General features: G+C 44.3%; 1 protein-coding gene across 1 annotated transcript in view; it reads left to right on the top strand.

Annotated features, from left to right (window-relative positions):
* The window catches only part of CDKL1 (cyclin dependent kinase like 1), a 51,629-nt gene that overhangs the window by 16,581 nt on the left and 14,509 nt on the right, over nt 1–20,539 (top strand). The window contains exon 2 of the mRNA XM_057723791.1: nt 12,571–12,692. Coding sequence (XP_057579774.1) covers nt 12,571–12,692 — 122 coding nt within the window. The remainder of the gene's footprint in view (nt 1–12,570; nt 12,693–20,539) is intronic.

Genomic DNA, 20,539 nt, shown 5'->3' with positions numbered 1-20,539 from the left:
CGGCTCTTACGTCACAGATCACGGGACCAATGTGTACCCATCCCAAATATTCACTTGGGGGTGGAGGAAATAATCTCAAAAGTGGATCCATGGACCTTGTGAGACATTACTGTAACCTGGGGCCATGACAGCCTTTTGGGTTCCAGGTATTAGTGCCACCTCAGACTTTGTAGCCACAGCCCTTGAAAGGTCTGGGTATTTCCCTTTCCTCAGCTGTCCTGGTAAATGGCCACAGATCGCTTTGGGAAAGGATTGGGGAGTACTTGTGGTAGCACTGCAGGATCCTTTGGCAAGGTGACTCAGTCAACAGCGTTTTGGGCTGACTTAGCTCTAGAAACTGGGCGAGGACTGCAATGTTCCATTCTAACCGTTGACATCAACCTTCTGCTTGCCACGTCTCCATTTCTTCTGGTAAGACAAACCAAGCAACACACCTGCCCGTTGCCCTTCTATGGTACCTGTAAGCACTCCATGGTGAGTTCCTACCTGTGCGTGAGCACAGATTTCCGGGAAATAAGGCATCTGGTCTTACTCCCGTAATGGTCCTTATGTGCCTCTTGCCACTGTCAGCACCTGGTCTCAGCCACTCTGGGATCTTATCACTCCCACTGGAACCAGAGAGCCTAATTCCATGGTAGCATCTCTAGCCTACAAATGACAAGCCTGTCCGCCCAGCCTGCAGAGGACAGCCACCACGGAGCTTCTCGAAGATGCCAGTGAGCTCCTTCCCTGTGCCTTCCTTACTGCTTTAGAGCAGGGAGTGTTCTCCTGGCCTCCCAAGGGAAGATAATCAGGAGGTGGATTTTGCAGTGTTACGTGCTGAGTCCACTCTAACATTTCCACCTCCTTGAGTTCCCAGACCCCTTCCTCAATACTCTGCCGAGGCAGTTCCAGCATCTCCATCTTACCTATTGAAAGCCCAGGTTTCAAATTCCAGCAACATATTAAAGATGGCCTTCAGGAGTCACTGTCAGAGTTACGTCCCAAGTTACAGGACAGTGATTACCAACGAATCCTCCCCTCATCCAGCTGTACATCTCACTGCTGCCATGGTCCAACAGCCTCAAAATTCCTGCTGTCACGTATGAGCCAGGTCTTGAGTTCTTTGAGTAGCGTGGTTTCCTCCTGGAGACGAACCACGTTGCCCTACTCCGGCACTGCTACAGCCTCACCCTAGTCATAGGTCTGTGCGCCCCGGGAGGAGGTGGGGGCAGAATCTGCAGAATCTAAGGAGGAGACACGTCATCTTCCTAAAGAGGCACTTTCCGGCACTTTCCTCAATGACGTATTTTCAGGGTCTCTGTGTGAGAGGAGGTGTTTCACTCTGGCAAAAGGGCAGACGTTGCTTCTCCCAGTCCAGAGGGTTTGGGGAAATTTGAGAGTTTAAGATTCTCAGGTTCATCCTCCTAAATGTCCCCGTTCCAGATCCCTCTCCTTTCTCTCCAGGCACGAGAGACCTGTTGAGGCTGTGCACGGTCTCCTTTGTATTACTGCTGCTCTTATTAAAGTCCTGCGCCTGGTTTTAGCCGCCTGTGTCTGCAGGAGACAAATGTCTCTTTAAATACTGCCTCAGAGGCCGTCTGACTCCCGCAGTTGACCGGTGGCTGACCCAAACCTGTCATTCTTCTCTCTTCTTTTTTCAACAACATAAAGGTGTTAGCAAAAGTCGTCTTACTCAGTAATCCCTGTAGCCACCACCGCCCTGCACCACGCACGTGCGCTCGCGTTGCAGGAGCCCAACCTGCACCTCATTCAAAACCAGCCTCGTGGAATCTTAGCGACTGTGCTGTTGTAGCTCCCTGGGGCTGCCTCTCGCCCCGCTTCCCACCCGCAGAGGGGTCCTTGCCGCCATCTGCCTGGCGATGCCTCCAGTTCCAGAATCCCATTCTGAGGATCCACTGGCTGGAGTCACTTCTGGTACTGACTGTCTTGGCCCGTGTGTCTCCCAGAAAGTGAGGTCTGAGACGACGGGTTTCTGTTCCAGCATCCCACCTAGGACACCACGTTGCATTTAGTTGCCACGTGGCCCTAGGTTTCCCTTGGCTGTGCCCCGTTCAGGCTTTCCGTGTTTTTGATGGCATGACACTTTCGAGGAGTACCCATCAGGTATTTTGTAGGCTGCCCCCTCTTGGGATTTGTTTGGTGTTCTTCTGCTAGTTGGACGGGGGTTACGGGTTGCAGGGGAAGGAAGCCCGAAAGGCGCTGAGCGTACAGACGGTCAGTGCTGGTGCTGACCTCAGTCACCTGGCTGATCATCACCCGTCTGACGGTTTTCTCCCTGCAAAGTTACTCCTACTCCGCGTCTCCACACCGTACTCTTTTGGGAGGAAGTCACCACGGGCAGCCCGCACTTGAGGAGTGGGGAGTTAGGGTCTCCTCCTCGACGGCAGAGAATTTGCGTAAGTTATTTGGAATTCTCTTACGTAGATTGATTTACTCTCTCCAGTCAGTCAGTCAGTCGCTACTGACTCATGGATATTTGTGTCCTTTGCCATACCCCCATCCATGCAGGGCCTGTTTTTGTTTTAGCACCTTCCTGTCTGGCCGTGCAAGAGGGTTCAGCCTCATCTTGTGTTTTCCCACCCTGCGTGGAATCATCCGTTTTCTGTAAGGAGCGCTGGTTCCTTTCACTGGAGAATGGCATTAGAAACTAAGATCCGAGTGTAGTTTCTCATACCATCTAGCTCTCTGCGGGACAGTTGTTGCTGCCGGATGTGGTTGCTTCCAGGCCTCCCAGCTGACAGAGCAAGGCAATGTGTGCGTGCACACTAACCCGCGGGTATACACTGTGCTGTAGTGATGCTTATATGTAACCATCTGTATCTGTCTTAAACCACACATGACTTTATGCTGATGCTTCCAACTCCAGTGCCTAAATAGACGGGATGGTGAGTTGCACTGGCCTCCTCTCCGCGCTTAGCTGTGAACTCCCACCCTAACAGCGAGAACCCGGCTCCCGTATCCGGCATTCATTTACTTCATCGTTCAGGTCCAGCATACATATATAGCATTATCAGCACTGCGAATTCCTCCTCCCATGGGAAACAACTTTATCAACAAGCGTATAAGGCTTATGTGTATTTCCTTTTGACGTTTGTCTTACACTCTCTACCCATTTCCAAAGTTGCTGAGGTCAGCACTTCCTCTCCCCACCCCCTTCAGTGGGGTGGTTTCCTCTGTAATACAGTTAGGGTCTTTTGTCACATTCTGCATTTCCTAACCTAAATGGTTTTTTAAAATTTGCATACATTAAGGTTCACTCTTTGTGCTGTAAAGTTCTGTGGGTTTTGACAAATGTGTAATGTCACATATCCACCATGACAGTATCACACAGAATAGTTTCAGTGTCCTAAAAAATCCTGTGCGTTTCATCCATTCAGCCCTCTCACGTATCCTTTGAACCCCTGGCAACCGCTGGCCTTTTTACTGTCTCCATAGTTTTGCCTTTTCCAGGGTGTCATACAATTGAAATCACACCGTATTTAGTCTTTTCCTTCTGGCTTCTTTCGCCTAACAATATGCATTTGTTTCATACATGCCTTTTCATGGCTTGACAGCTCATTTCTTTTTATCACTGAATAATATTCCATTTTATGGAGGTAGCACAATTTGTTTATCCATTTACCTATAGGAAGACACTTTGCTTCCAGTTTTTGGCAGTTATAAATAAAGCTGTTATAAACATTCGTGTTCAGGTTTTTGTGTGAATATAAGTTTTCAGATCATTTGGGTAAACACCTAGGAGTGGATTGCTGGACTTTATGGCGCAACTGTGTTTAACTTTGTAAGGAACTGCCAAAGTGTCTTCCAAAGCGGCTGTCCCATTTTGCATTTCCACCACCAATGAATGAGTGTTCCTGTTGTTCAGAATCACCAGTAGCTTTTGGTGTTGTCAGCTTTTTTCAGGATGTAGCCATTCTAGTAAGTGTGTGATGGTATCCCATTGCTTTTGTAATTTGGAATTCCCTAATGAAAAACCATGTTGATCATCTTTTCCTATATTTATTTCCCATCTCTCTATTTTCCTTGGTGAGGTGTCTGCTCAGATCTTCTGCCCATGTTTTGGGGGTATATTGTTTTGATAAGTAGTGCTGTTAACTTGTAGCAGTTTGCACTTTAGCCAGCCACGTGTGAGAAGATCTGTTTCCCTATACTCTGGACAGCACCGATGTTACCAATTTTGCAATGTTTGCCTATGTGTTAGGAAAAAAGGCCGTCAAGCTGTTGCTCTGATTTGCCTTTCTCTTCCTGCTAGTGAGATAGTATCTTTTCATGTCTCTTGATGGTTTTGTATTTCCTTTTCTGTGTATGTATTACCTGTTTATATCTTTTGCCCATTTTTTCCACGGTGTTGTCTTTATCCTTGTAGTGCATAAAACTTCTTTGATGGTGTTGTCTTTTTCCTCATAGTGCATAAAACTTCTTTGTTTTTTTAGGGCTATCATTCTCTCTTTGTTGTAACTTTACCAAATATTTCCCTGCCAATTATTTGTCTTTTGGCATTGTTTATAGCGTACTTGTTTTTTTTCTCTTGCCAAACCAACATTATTTTATTTTTTTATTATGGTAAAATGTATATAACATAAAACTTACCATTTTAACCATTTTTAAGCGTAAAATTCAGTGGCATTACGTGAATTCACATTGGTGTACAACCATCACCACCATTCATCTCCAGAACTTTTGTCAACTCAGCATTATTTTTATGCAGCCAAACTTAACCTATCTTTTTCTTTTTAATCCTGGAACTCTTGTGTTGTTTTTAGGATGCTTTCTCCACAAGCTAAGGTCTTGCAAAGTTCTCCTCAATTTTTTTCTAGTATTTATATTATTTTATATCAAATGTTTTAATATATGTAAAATTTATTCTATATGGGGTGATAAGATATGGTTCTGATTCTCCCAATGAGTAGCCGGTTTTCCCAGAATCATTATTAAATAAAGCACTTTTTTTCAACTATATTGAAGTACTGCCTTTGTCATATATCAATTTCCCTTAAATATATGGATCTAATTCTAGACTCGGTACTGCTACTATTTGTTCATTTCTGTGTCTGTAGTCTGCTGGGCTGATGTTGCTGATGACAATTACAGGTGCTTTATTGAAAATTTAACTGTCTGGTAAAGCAAGTTGCCCCTGTTTTTTCCTTGATGATTTTAAAACAGTTATAGTTCTGTATGAGCATAAAAGCCATTTTATCTAGTTAAAAAGATCCTTTTTGGATTCTGATTGGAATTGCATTACATCCACATATTATTTTTCAGAAGAATTGATTTTTCGATGATATGAATTCTTCACTGGTATCATTTTATCAGGCCCATACTTGTACTTCCAAAGTCCTTAAATGAGGTAAAGGTAAAATTTAGAGCTTTCTTTCTGAATCAGAAGTGAAATTGGGTACTGCACCATCAACTCTTACCCGCAGTTGCATGATTTAGTTGAGAGCATTCATCTGGGTGAGAAGGAAGAACGAGAGGAAATACGAACCTTGATTCTTTCTCTAGAAGCTTCTTAGTTTAGACAAGCTCTAAACCTTGCTGGGGTTCAAGCCCTTGAGAGTGTTATGAGATGCTGATCTGGGCATCCTTGGGAAGTACCCAGGATTAATGATTATAAAGGAGGGGGACATCACTTTTCTCCATTCCGGGTGAATGTTAATGGATAAAAGATTCCTGCAAAGGGATCTATGTCACTGAGACCAAAGTCAAGTTCAAAAGTTGTAAAGGCTTGTGAAAAACATTTTACCAAGACAGCTCTCACTTTCTAAACTTTAATCCCTGTTCTTTTGTTATTTATCACAAATTTGTGGGAAAAGAAGAATGTTTTTGAAGGGAAAACAGGATATGATCATTGGAAAATGGTCTGTTGTTTTTCTCTGAAGCACAGACAGGATAAATATCCCCCTGTTCTCCCCACAAAGAACAGAGACCAGAGAATCCGTGGCACTTGAGGGATAAGAGAGACCACAGGTGTAATGGTTTGTACACTGGTCAATCCAGAAATGTGTAAGCGTTGAGGCATCCCTAGGGTAGAGGTTCCCAACCCAGTACCTACAGGGGCCAGGCAAGTGTGGCAGAAATGATTCACTTTCATAAACAAATATATTTCTTCTTATTTGTCTTAAACTATACAGTTATTTCTATTGCTTGCACATTTCCCCACTTTGGATAAACATGGGCGCATTAAATATCTCACTTTTAACTTTAAGAAAACTAATAGTGGAAGAGTGGTGATAACAGGCAGCTTTCATCTGGCCTTAGGATCAGGGCGTGGTAGGGCGTGGAGGGGACTGTGATAAACTCAAGCACCCAGCCTTATCTAACTTGGACAGCTGTTTCTCAGCCCCAGCCCGCCGGTGCCAGAGACTGCGGGCCCAGTATTGCCAGATCGACAGCCTTCTCAAGAGGGTCTTGGTAACCAGGGTTTTGTCTGTTTGTTTGTTGTTTTAATATTTATTTATTTGGTTGCACCGGGTCTTAGTTGCAGCAGCCAGGCTCCTTAGTTGTGGAGTGCTGGCTCCTTAGTTGTAGCAGGCGGCCTCCTGTAGTTGCAGCTCACAGGCTCCCTAGTTGTGGCACATGGGCTCCTTAGTTGTGGCATGCGTGTGGGATCTAGTTCCCCAACCAGGGATCAAACCCAGGCCCCCTGCATTGGGATCACAGAGTCTTATCCACTGTGCCGCCAGGGAAGTCCCAACCACAGTTTTAAAGTAACATTTCCTGATCTGAAATGTTGGCAGCTGGGTCAAAAATTCTTCAACATGCTCAGGCCAAACGTTTGACCTTAGAGGATGTGGGAGCCTGAGCTTATCACAGTGGATAGGTGGGCAGTGAGGACAAGGGGCCAATGACAGATGGAGGTGCTGCGCAAGAAGCCTTCTTGGCTCTGCAGGGCAGCCGAGCCGGGCTCAGGTTAAATTCAGCAGGCAAAAATAGCGTTCTTTTTTTAATGTCAGAGAAAATGCTTTGTTTCGCAGCATAATAGGAAATATCCGTGTTCAAAATGCAGAGAAAATGAAAAGGAGACCAAAATAAAACAGCAGCAAAGGCAGAAACTATATATAAGTGACACTGAATCTGAGTCTGAGCCGGCCCAGGCTTCTAGATAAAGAATTCCGGAAGGATGGTGACTGGCTTGGGAAGAGGCACTGACGTCCTCAGGATTGGGACAGCACAGTTCAGAGTGCTGAGGAATAAGACCAGGCCTGAGGCTTCGGCTTCACGTATTCATAAACAGGAAGCAATTAGAGTTAAAAGAGCCCTGAGCTCCATCTTCCTAGTACACGTGGTAATTTAGTCTGCTCTGTCAAGACTCCTCGTATGTATAATAAGCACGTGGAACAAGCCTGTGGTCAATCCATCCATCACGTTGCTTGGTTCTTCATCTAATTCCTCCCGATGCTCCTAAAGGAACCCCTTCAGGGTTGAAGTAGAAACATCCGAACCTTTGTCAATGCGAACATTCACAATATTGGAGCGTGATCGAGAACTCCAGGCTACCAATTGCACACTGGACTCAGGACCAGAGGTGTGCCTCTGAGCCCTGCTCCTGAGGTCAGGGGAGTCCACAGAGAGAGAGAGGAGTAAGGCGGTTTGGGGGTGCTGACTCCGCAGCCTCTGGCTCCTGGTCTCACCACGGCACCGACGCTGCTTCCAGCGAGGTCGCTCGAACCCCTTTGGGAAGCCCCGCCGGGCGCCTCTCAGGCCTCTTCCCACTTGACTCTTCAGCATCATCGCTGTGGACCACTTCCTCCTTCCACGATGTCTCTGTGGGTCACGTTGTGCTGCCTTCTCCCGTATCGCGGGGGACCTTGTTCCCTTCCCCTCCTCTGCTTCCTCCTCATCTCCCGCGTGTCTGGGTGCTGGGGTTCCTTGGCCTCCTTCCCGCTCACTCCCCTGGGCAACCGCTTCTATCCATGGCTTTGCTTATTCTCATGCTGACTCCCCAGCTTTCATCGTCAGCTCAGCCTCCAGCCAATCTGACGACTATGCTGGTATCTCAGAGTCCCTGAGCCAAAACAGTAGTTCCTTCCCCCCAAACCTGCTCCTCTTCTCAGTCATGGTACCACCATCCACCCCTGTTATACAAGCCTGTGGTCACTCTCGACACCCTCTCCTGTGTCCCTCACCTCCGGTCCATCACCACACCTGCCTCCTCTGATAATAAAATCTATCTCCAAACAGTGCTTTCTTGCCACCTCCCCACCTCTGCTCTGGTCCAAGCTCTCAGCTATCAACAGGCTCTTCGCTGGTCTCTTCTCACCACATTGCCTCCTCTGAGCCATTTTGTATCCTGCTACCATATGGAGCTTTTCTTTCCAGCAGCTTCCCATTGCACTTAGAATGAAGCATAAATGTCTTAGCATGTCCTGCAAGGCCCTGCAGAACCTGCCTTCTGACTGTCTCACTGGTATCGGTTCCGTGTGGTTGATACTCAGACTACACTGTCTCGCAGCTCCTTAAGTGGCGTATAAGTTCCCTCTTGGCTCAGAGCCAGTCCTTTGCCTGGGAAGCCACCATCCCTCTACCACCACCCCTTCCCTTGGTCTGGTCAGACCTTTCTCACCCTCCAGGATGCAATGCAAAGTCACTTCCTAAGGACAGTTTCTCTAGTCTTTGTATATGGAAGGCTCTTCATGGCATTTATTTATTATTATAATGCCTGAGTCCTCCGTCCCACTCACCAGTGTGTCTCTAGTGCCTTGAACAGTGCCTGAGGCTGAGCAGACACTCTGCAGATTTTTGTTGAATAAATGAACACAGCCGGGACAGGGACTGGCTCCCAGGTATCTGGTACCCTGGAATGTTTTCGGGTCACCCAGAATCTTGGTAACCTACAAAGAGTTAATAATTTATTTAAAAATACATATAATTTAATATTTGTAAGTCCTAATTAGAATTTATAGTCTTAGTGATTGATTTTTCTCAATGAAGAATTTTCTGAGAATGGGTCGAGAAATAACGTATGGCTGTTTGCAGCTCCATAAAGGTTATCTCGTGGCGAGGAATAGGAGAGACAAGTGGTGTAAACACCAGGAGCTGCCTTCCGGTGCCGCTGGAGACGTGTGAGCCCTCGCAGGAAGTACATTTGACAATACACATCACAAGCCTTCAACGCCTATATGTGCCTCGATGGCATGGTAAAAAGTACACTCACACTCCTGGCAGAGGTGTAAGTGTGTCTGATCCTTTCGGAAAGCAGTCTGGCCATATCTGTTTAGAGCTTTACGTTGTACTCCTGGAAGCCTAAATGGTGCCCAGCTAACTTCTTAAACAGCCACCTTCCCCAAGGAGATCTTCCCTGGACCACTCACTACCCTCGAGCCAGGCACCCTTTACCTGGGGACTTTTTGTAACATTTATCACATCTGTAATTACTTGTTCAACATCTGTCCTAGGTTCTAAGCTCCATGAGAGTAGGGTTAGTACTTGCTTTATTTGTCTCTGTATCCTTAGGACTAGCAGAGTGCCTTAGCACATTAAGATAAATACTTGTTGAATGAAATGAGTTGAGAAAGCCAGCCTAGATAGTAACAGATTGAACCCCCAATAACAATATTAACAGTTAAGCTTCCTGGAGAGAACAGCCTGGCACATATTTCATGGCACTTGTTCATTTACTTTATCCTTGTTATGTAAGAGCAAATTGAGTTGAACTGAATCTTCCTTGTTCCAGTAACATTGTATAAATAAAGTGGCTTCTCTGTACAAAAGGTTGTAACGCCTCCTGATGGGTATAATTTTGTGATTGTATTTAAGATTAAAAGTTGAATAAAAAAAAAAGGCTGCAGAGGTAAGCAGAGGTCAACACTGGTTTCATGTGCTTTGTATTATGAAGCTGTCACAGCAGCCCTTGAGCTTTCTGCTCCCACAGATGGAAAACTGAGGCTTAGCGACATTAGCTTATTCAAAGTTAAGGTCAATCGGTTAGTAGGTTGTTCATCAAAACCTTAATTATAATATACAAGAACTGGAGAGAATCTCTATGTTATTTGAATAGGATATCCAGCAATTATTTGAATCTAGGTTTTCAAAAGGTGTGTAGTAAGAGGAAGATGTGTGTCATATTTACAGTCCCACTCAATTCAACAGATCCTGCTGTGACCGTGACCTTTACCTGCTACATGGTCCCCATGCTTGGGTTCCGGAGTTATAGCTCTTTTAATTCATACCAGGGTGTTGGGTGGGGCAGACACGGACCAGACAGAGAAAATAACACCTGGACGATGGGGGCGTTTCAGAGAGGGAGTCGAGTGAACAGGTCCTGGAGCGAGAGGGAGCGTGAGGCTTTGAGGAAGTGAGAGAAATTCAGTGTGTCCGGGGTTTAAGAGATGAGGCTGCAGAGGTAAGCAGAGGTCACACGGAGAGGCTCTTTGGATTTTATCCTAAGGCAGCAGTGCCCCTGGTGATCACTGCAGGTATGGATGTGACGAGTGCACCTGAGAAGGTCCAGGTGTTTGTTTTGGTAGAATTGGTACATTTGTACTAAAAACAAAAGTTGGCTGAAGACGTAAGTGAGGACTACGTATGGAACATGGAAAATTAAAAGAATCTAAGATTTGAGGTCTGGGCCTATGGACAATTATTTTTCAGAGCCTGTAAGAAAATCTGTGCTTTCTGCTAATTGCCACAAAGCTGTTATTTACCCCCTTTCAACTTGGTTGTTTGCTTTCGGTTTGAGACATCTGAGCCAATGCAATTCTTTGGTTTAAAACAGTAGTCAGTTCTGTCCTCCTGTGTCTGGAAAGTGTTAGTTCAGGCTAGAAGTTTCCTGCTATAAGAGTGTACGAGGGTGAGTCAAACATTACCTGCACTCTGGCTGTAGAATTTCTAAGTACCAGATTTATCTCCGCCAACACCAACATTCATTCCTGCCTGTTTTTTCTAGACACACCCCTTCAGGCACATCAGATTGGAGTCTTCATTTTTCTGGTTTAGAAGCTGCTTTATAGCTTGGAGGGCCTTCCGTTCTAAGGCTCAGAGGTGGCTGATGGGCTTTGGAGTGTTTTGGCTGTTTTATATTGGTTGCATCAAATGGAACTGCTGGAGCAGGAATTTTACATCTTGAAAGTAGAGGGGTTTTACAAAGAAAAGGAGAAAATAATTGTCTTTTTTAGTATTTCTCTTGCTGACTGCCTCTCTTCTCACTGTCTATACACGTGCTATAGTGCACAGCTCAAGAACTTCCGTTTTTCTCCCTCTGCCTTTTATCATTCATGAAATATCTGTTTGCTTGTGACTAATACCTCTGTCCACATATCGAATCACCTGGAGAATTTTGGGAAAAAACCCAGATGGCTGGGCCGCTGCCCACGACCAGCTCAGGATCTCTGGGGGTGGGGCCTGGGCATTGGCAGTTTTCAAAAGTCCCCCTGGTGATTCCACGACAGGGCTGTCTAGTGCTGCATTAACAAACCTCCTCCAAACTCCGTGGCTTAAAAAAGACCGATTGCTTATTTCTCACAGCGGGCCTTGGCTGAGCGCTCCTTCGTTCAGCTGGCCTCGTGTGGGTTCGCTCGTGCGGCTGGATTAGGTGGGGGTCGGCCGGGGCTGAGCTCAGCCAGGACCCCCGGGCTCCGCTCTGCTCGCGGTACTTCATCCTGCGCTGAATCTGGGCGGGTCTCATGATCTGCTCTGCCCACTGGCATAAGGCAGAAGCGCCATCACCTGGTTTCTGGGACTAGGCCTTCAGACTTGGGGCTTCGTCGTTTGCGCTCTTCCATCACTGCCTCGAGGCTTCTAACTCCGAGAAAAGTTAACCAGTGTTGCTCGCTTCCCAGTCGTTCGTTGGCTCAGCTGTGATGTTTCCAGTAGGATTATGGACAGAAGGGGCCAGAGAGCTAAGGACCCGATGGAGCTCTGTCGGTGCCTGCATTCACTCCTGCCTGTTTTCTCTAGGTACACCCCTTCAGGCTCAGCAGGTTGGAGTCGTCTTCATTTTTCTGTTTTAAAATGTTTCATCAGCCCAGGAAGCCGGATTTACTCATTCCTTACAAACAATGATCGCATGCCTGTTATGTGCAAGGCCCCGTGCTGGGGCATCATTCTGAGTAAACAAGGGAACAGAGACCCTGCCGTCTGTCATGGTTCTCATATTCTATAGACTGTATCTATTATATGTGTTGACAGCAGAGGACATTAAACCCTCAGTTGAACAATTACTTCGTAGTTTTGAAGGATTCTGAAGGATTCATACTTCAGGGAGCTGCGAGGGACACTGAACCAGTCGGGGGAGATCAGGGAGACCTCTTTAGGAGGGGACGTTTGATCTGAGCCTTAAAGGATGAGTTCGTATTAACTAACAACTGCCCCTGCACCTTTTCATTCTTTCTTCCCAGCCTTGTCATATCTCTGCCTTCACCAACTACCTGGGCTATGATTATTTTTCACTTACAGGCTGCTAACGAACAGATAGATCATCAAGAGAAGAAAGATAGTACTGTCTACAGCCTCCGTCAATCCAAGACAAGAATTTTTCTAAAGGACGCACAGCTTTCTTCTGTTGGGCCAAAATTGGTTTAAACTGTCTTTCACAACTGCACTTTAGCACCTTGCTTTTTCTGTTTTCAGCAACTCAAGCATCCCAACCTCGTCAACCTTATCGAAGTCTTCAGGAGGAAACGGAAGCTTCACCTGGTGTTTGAATACTGTGACCACACGGTGCTCCACGAGCTGGACAGACACCAAAGAGGGTGAGTGACCCGTCCTTTACAAACAAAACACAGTTCAACACATCAGGGTTTGCAAGGGAAAATGAGCTATGACCCTTTTTCACAGTTGGCAAGGACAGCCCGTGTTTGGCCAGCATACTCTGCTGCTATATTGAGAAAGAAATCGTAACTAATTGTTTTCATGAAGAAAGCAGCAACTACATTATGAGGTTGAACTTGATTTCCTTGGTATATTATCTCTGCATAGATGCTATAATCAGTCTCTAGGAAAGAAAAGGAAGGATATTAGTTATTCCGTGCCTGCCTAGGGAAGTATAAGGACTTGGAGGTTGAAAGGAAGAGTTCAAAGACAATGGCTAGTAGGAAGTTTAAGCCTAAAACAAACATGGTGTTTTATCTGAAGCAATCCCGGTATCCGGTCGGCTATATTGGTCAGAACTTTTTTGGTTACAAATGACAAAAACCCAACTGAAGCAGGTGTAGGTGAAAAAAGAAGTGGTCGTGGCTGTGATTGGAAGGTGACCTCAGGCTCTGTTGATCTTATAACACGTTTCTAGCACAGGTGACACCTTTTGTGTGTAGCAGCAGAGGGCTTGGTGAGCAGACAGAGCCTTTGCTTGAAAAAAAGTGTGTGTGGGGGGGTGCGGTGGGGGGGTGCGGTGGGGAGGTGTGGATCCCTTCCTTTGAAGGTAGCTCCTTTCCAGGAGAGAGCAGAAGACATGGTGGATTTTGGCTCCCACCCACTCCTCAGCTGGGTGTCTTTAAGGCAGAGTGCCTTAGGTGGGGCCGTTCTCTCTCTCTTCCCCCCCCCCCCAACTCTTCCTCTCCCTTTTGGCTTTGTTCTGCCTTGCAGGTGAGCCTCCCTTGCAGGGTTGATTTTGGAGGGCACGTGTGTGTGCTCTGAGATGGAAAGAGTCTAGGAAGGGAAAAGTATGAAATAGAAAGCATTGCCACAGGCTTTTGTCAACCTGTGTAGCCATTCTAGAAGAAAGGAAGTTCTAGAAGAGGGTAGCGTCTGCATACAGAGTCTAGTGGAAGACTGAGTGGCTCAGCTCAGGAGATGCAACTATCCCTGGATAGTCCCAATCACTGTTCCAGAAGGAGAGGGTAGAATGATCAGAAGGTCCTGGGAGATATGATTCAAAGTGGGTCAGTCGAAGACTTCATGGAGGAGGTGGCCTTTGACTTGAAAGGTGAGGAGACTCCAGAGAAGTTGAACAGGGAAGGATTACTCCATCTTCTCCTTTTTTGGCTGTGTTCCTGGGAGCCCAGCTCTGGCTTCGGGCAATACGCAGAGTGCATTGCAGATCAGAGTGATGGAAGGGTTCCCCGTCCTGGCTCACGTTCTCACTCCAGTGGCTGGAGGCTGAGGCTCTTTCAACAAGGCTTTCAAGCCTTGGCTTAGAGCTTGCTCTGCCGTGTGGTGGTGGTTAGGTATGGTCTGCCGTGACCTCCGGGCAGGTGGGATTACAGTGGTTCACGGTTTGTTAGTGACCATGGCACAGGCTTTTTTTGTTAATTGACACAGCCAGAGAGAGCCAAGAGAACACACACCTCCCTCCCTTTAGAAAGTCACTGATACCCATAAATTATGTGTTCAAGGGAGAAAACATTTAGTATGTTGACATTTGCTCTTTTGACAGCTTGCGAGTGACACTTCAATTAAACCTACTGGTTATGAGTTACTCGTGCTACGTGGAACTAGGGAGTTGTTGCAGGCAGTTTGACTGATCGTGTTAGATTGAGTCACTTGGAAACACTGACTGGTGGGAAGTTGAAAGCAATTGGGAGTCAGTTCTTTGTTCGCACACAGTTTAAGCAGAAGAATAGAAAGACAGCACAAGGAGTGATTAGTTTTGGAAGCAGATTTTTTTAACTCCACTGGCTAAAATCTGTTATATACGTTCCAGAAAATGCTTTAATACAGAGGTGGGTTAGAGAAGGGAAACAGTGGTAGACACGTGTGTGGTTAGTACTATACAAGCAACTTCATTTCCAAATGACACTGTGTCATTATTTGTCAAATATGTGATTGACTTAAGGAAGACTAATAAATGAGCAAGTTTGAAAAATAAGATTTATTCTAAGTCAGATCATATCCATTTACTTTGAAGTTTCAGGATTTTTATTTGTGTGTGTTTTAAAAATAAAAGTTATTTTCCATTATACTGCTTGGGTTCTTCAGTCTTTTTAAATGCTATTTCAGATTTTTGCTTGTCATCAAGGAGTAAATGTCATTAACTCTGTCAACCAACGATTTTGAAATTCATAGGAAAACTTTTTGTTTCAATTTAGAGATCTCACACTATAAAATAAAACTTTTTAAGTACATTCCCAGGTAAAGTTTAAGAGAACTTCCAGCGCTACAGTGTTATGAGTTGATGATCTAATACCCTGGAGCTCAGAAGACTGAGGTTCTCTTTTAGTTTCACATTTGCTCTGTTAGATAATGCCAATAGAGGATAATGTGCTAACGGTGTTTCTGCTGCCTGGTGGCAGGTTGGTCCTCCCTGGGTTTGCACATTTACCCTGAGAATGTCCTGTGATCACTATATTTCCAGGTACAAATTTCTAAAATATAAAGTGGGTCACGCCACTCCCCTACATAGCTCATTTGATAGCTCCTCAAAGCTTACTGGTGTGGTTAAAAACCCCTAGCATGGGAAACAAGATCTCACTCACTCTGCAAGATCGCCCCATTTCCCACCAGTTTCCAATCCCATGGGATCATTTGTGTCCTAGGCTTCAGGACACCTGGGTTGCCCTGTTTTCTCTACTCTGCCTGGCAACCTCCTGCTTGCCCTTGGGTGCAGCTCAAAAATGACCTCCTTGTGAGAGGCCCTCCCTTAGGAGAGTCAGGGGTTGGGAGTCCCTTCCTCTGGTACCCATTACATCTTCTGGAATTATTTGTATTTGCCTGGTAAAGTATAAAATCTTCAAGGGCAAGAGCTGTGTCTTCCTCACCTGTGTATCCCTAGTAATTTCTAGCTTAATTCTTGGCACTTGGTACATTCTCAATACTTGTGGAATGACTGAATCAGCAAACAGATAAACTGATCCTTACAAGACTATCTTAAGAGTAATCATAAGAATGTTTTATTTTTCATTTAAAAATAGTTACTCTGACAAAAAATTTCTAAAACCTAATATTGTCAAAGGAAATTATAGTACACTGCTAGAGCAACCTGTCCAGAGGGCAATTTGGCAGTGGGTCTACTTCTGTTAATTTACCACAAGAAAATAATTGAGTACACATGTAAAGATTTAGTTGTAAAAGTGTTTATTGTGAAAGTACTGTTTTTTATGAATACATTGGAAACAACTGAAGTGTCCAGTGATGGAGGATTGGCTAGTAGGCTATAGTATGTCTTTACAGTGGATATAGTGGAGCTGCTAAGAACCATGCTTGTAAGATAAAACTCTGACATAGAAAAATGTTCATGAGTGGTTGCAAAATGAAAAAAAAAAAGCTATAATAAAAAATATGTATTTCATTGTCATAGAATTTATATATAGGTAGAAAATAATTAATATACATATTTTAATATAGATTATCTGCACATGATGACCGTATAGGTATTTTTAACTTTTAAAAAAATATTTTCTCCACGTTCCATTTATTACTTTGGCAATGTTTTCATTATTAACGATAATTCTTGCTAAATCAGACTCAAAGATTATCTCTACTTTGAATCTGAAATGGATACTAATGCATCTCCTTGTAACATGTTGGTGACTTCTAGAACTCGGTTTGGAAGGCTTTGAGAGGAGATTCACATTCATGTTGCTACTAAGAAGCGGGTTTATGCCAAGATATATCTTGTTTTAGGGGCATAAATACCTGCGCCTTGTAATTGCCCGTGCTGTGCTGGTGTGGCTTACATCTGCTCTCAAGCATGTTCCTTATCTCGGTAGGACTTAGTAGGCCTTGTACTTATTATTCTGTAAACTATGGGTCTCTCCTCTGTCAACGTGCTGTAAACAGCTGGTGTAGGTGTTCTCTTCTTATTTTTCTGCCCCTTTAAGTGCAGCCAGACGCAATACTTCACCCATTTTTTTTTCCTGCGCAGGTTCCATCACCACCACCATTACCACCAGATCCTCCTCTGACTCTCACATACCTTGTCCTGGTGGGTGAAGGGCGTTACTACAAGTTTTCAGTTTCTAACAATGGAATTCTGGAACTAACCCTAAAAATCTCTTTTTAAAAGTGATATATTGTTTGTTGTAAAAATGTTTCAAGCAACACAGAAACATATAGAAACAAAGTTTGAGCAATGGTTTTCTAATTATTTTTCTATACATAGGTATAGATATATATATATTTACATATATATTATACATATGTATTATTTATACATATATATTTTAAGAGATTGTACCCTACATACTATTCTTCATTTTTTAATGTGTATTTTGGAACTGTCTCCCCATTCGTGCATATCTTTTATATTTTTAAAATGGTATCGAGTTCCATTGTGCAAATATACCATGGGTTCTTTGTTCAACCATCCACTGATAAATATTTAGATTGTTTCTGGTTTTTCTCTAATAATAAGGCTACAGTTAACAACCACTTGTATAAATACTTCCGTAGGATAAATTTCAAAGAACACGTTATTTCTGTAAGAGCTTGGCCAGCCCCTTCGTCCCCATCTTTGTTGCAGCCTTATGGCGAAGTGAAGCTTGCATGGATGTGAATTGTTTGACTTCTTGCGATGTGACAAGTATTAGAGGAGCAGGGGTGGAAAGGACCATTACTGTATTGAGAACCTGGGAAAAGATCCATGTTCTTTCTTTGTGAGCTGTCTTGTCTCTTATTTCTGAAGGAATGTTTAAAATGCAGCTTGATCTCTTCACTTTCACACAGCGGTTGTTTCAGTTTCTCTCTCTTCATTTCAATTTTGTTATCAGGACGTTAGGGTCATAGTCCATCCTTCCCAAAACTTGGAAGGAGGGACAGAAGATTGTTTTTCGGGAGTTATTTTGTGAAACCAACACAGGATGCATCAGGGCAGAGATGTGCAAAGCGTCCTCAAAGCGACAGGATGGCTGCCTGGCTGGTTAGATTTGACTGATTGCATACGTTTTATCTAAGGACAAGACCCTCCTAATGTGGAGATGGGTGCAATTAAACTATCTCAGCCTAAAGGCAATAACCAGTCAAACTGTGTCCTTTCTCTCATTCCAACTCTTTGCTCCCCAAACACCATTCTGATAAGAACTTGAATTCCCCTATGGAACTGCCTACAAGGAGAGCATAAGCTAGCACTCAGAATTTGAAGATGGATGGATAAATTAGCATTCTGGCTTTATATATCAGCCTAGCAAATGTGTTTAATGTTCACCTGCTCCTGTGAAATGGATACTGTCTTGGTGTGCTGGCAAAATGAAGTGTCCATACCGGAAAGCCTGAAGACCATTGTGAAAGGAGCCAGGCTGCTGGCCATCCTTCCAAACAAAGCACCATATTCTCCATGTTGCTGTGATGTAATGACGGTCCCCCTCTCCCCAGTTCTGTTCTTCACTTAATATTTTCTCATGTGCATTTCTATATATGTTGCAGTGTAGTTTTTAGATCTATTATTAATAACTAATAAGATATTACACCTAGTTACATTGCCGTCTAAACCATTCCTCCAGTGTTGAGTACTGAGGCCATTTTCAGTGTTTTGTCTGATAAATGACTCTGCTATCAAAATCTTCCTACAAATAGATTTTTCTTTTGCACTTTTTCTTTAGAAGTTCTCAAAATGGGATTATTGGCGCACAGGGTTTGTCAAACTGAACCAATTTACCTTATCACCAATGCTGTGGATTTATATACATATTTGTCCTTATAGTCATGCTACTTTGGTTTCTATTATTAAAATGTTTGATGAATGAGTTCTATCAAACATAGAAAGAAGAAATAATAGCAATCCTACACAAACTCAGAAAATATAGGAGGAAGAAACATTTCCCAAATTGTATTATGAGGCCACTACAGTGTGATACCAAAACTAGACGAGGGTATTTCAAGGAAAGAAAATGACAGATGAATATCCCTTGTGAATTTAGGTGCAAAAATCCTTGGCAAATTAAATCTAGCAATATAATGTAATAGAGTGATACAGTGCTGTTTCTTGATGTGTTAATTTTTAAACATTATCTACAGACTGTTCTGGTAGGTGAAGATTTAGCTCTCTTACACCATTATTTCCTCTGCTTCCCCTTTCTTCTTCCCCCAGATACATTAACATTTTATTCATTCAGCATTCACTAGTCCCGTTATTATGCCTATGTAAATATTACTTATAGCTGAGCATTTTATCATACGAGGGTTTCTTTTTGCACCTTTTCGGCAAATTAATATTTGTCTTGCTTTTTAAGTTTGCTTCGTGTTCTTTAACCCTATTGCTAACTTTTCCCACTCTTTTTAATAGTCTCTCAGTATACTTTTCCACAGGATAATCACATCAGGTAATCTATTAGTTCCTTTTTCTCCCCCCTTGGTGATGTCTTGCCTTTAGACCCCCATGCACAATCTGTCTGGCTTGTTCTCCAAGCCTGCCGACCAGCTGCCCTCCTGGGACTTCCTTTGCTGTCATCCTTGGAATCCCCTCTTGGAACTTCTCTGTGGATGCATTCAGTCCTTCCTGGATCTCCTGTCTTCCTCTTTCTGGATTTGCTTACTTACCGTGACCAAGTGTCTCTATCTCCAATCAGTTAAAAAGATGGTACAGTCACACAGAAATCTAGACCACAGACATTTCTAATAACACCCCCTCACTCCTCCTTGGAGGCAAACATTTGGAGACCTTTTGTGTTCCTAGGGGTGAAACAAAGTCCCCGAAGCAGGCAGGAGGCGTGCCGTGAGGTCACACTGGTGGAGGATCCAGGAGAGTACTTCTCCTCCACCTCCTCCCACTAGTGGAAGATGGATTCCACTCCACCCTCCCTGGGGGGAGTGCCTGTGCTGAGCTGGACCATAGCCCAGTGGACTCTCTCACCTGTTGTCACCGTGTCTTGTCTTATACTTTTATTTTCCCCCAAATACCGTACGCTGCCTGAGGGTGACATCATGTCTTATATTTCGATTGACCATCAATGTAGTTCTATTTAGGTTTTAGGAGGGAGTGAACATAGATGGGTGTGTTCCATCCAACATCTTAACCCAGAAGTCATTTGAAACACTTTTTTCCGTTGGCTTCAGTGACACTGTGTTCTCCTGAGTGTCATCTTAGTTCACTTGATGTTCAGCCTCAATCCCTTGCTGGGCCCCTGCTCTTTCTCATCTCTACATGTTGCAGGGCCTCAGGGCTTGACCTTCTCTTCTTTTTTCTGGATTCACTCCTTAAGTGGCTTCATCCAGTCCTAGGGCTGTGAATGCCATCAATATGCTTATCCTTCCCAAATTTATCTTTCCGGACCTTCCTTCTGAATTCAGAACTTCCTTCCCAGAGTCTTCCCTTGTATGGCTGAGAAGCATCTCACCCAACCACCCGCCCCTTCCCTCCCTGAAACCAGCTCATCCCCCAGCGCTCTCACAGTAAACGGCTCCACCATAAGCCAGCGACTCAAACTGACACCTTGGAGGCATTCTTCAATTCCTCTCCGAATCTCACATCCTCTCTCTCAGAAAATCCTGAAGACTATTTTTAAAATACAGTCCAAACCTGGCCACTTCTCATCACCTTATCCATTCCATCAGATGTTGTCCTAAGCAGAGAAGCTTTCTGGAGCACCTGTCCAGCACAGCGACCTCTGTACATACGTGTGTATCCAACCCCAGTCCAGCGCCACAGATTAGATTCAATTTTTCTTCCTTTCCATATCCTCAACTCCCTTCTCCAACAGTGAAGAACCTGGCTTCTATCATTGTCCGC

This window comes from Hippopotamus amphibius, chromosome 2 (assembly GCF_030028045.1).
Source record: "Hippopotamus amphibius kiboko isolate mHipAmp2 chromosome 2, mHipAmp2.hap2, whole genome shotgun sequence".
Taxonomy (NCBI): Eukaryota; Metazoa; Chordata; class Mammalia; order Artiodactyla; family Hippopotamidae; genus Hippopotamus; species Hippopotamus amphibius.
Note: the sequence above shows the minus strand (reverse complement) of the source record. Positions and strands in the feature narration are given on the sequence as shown.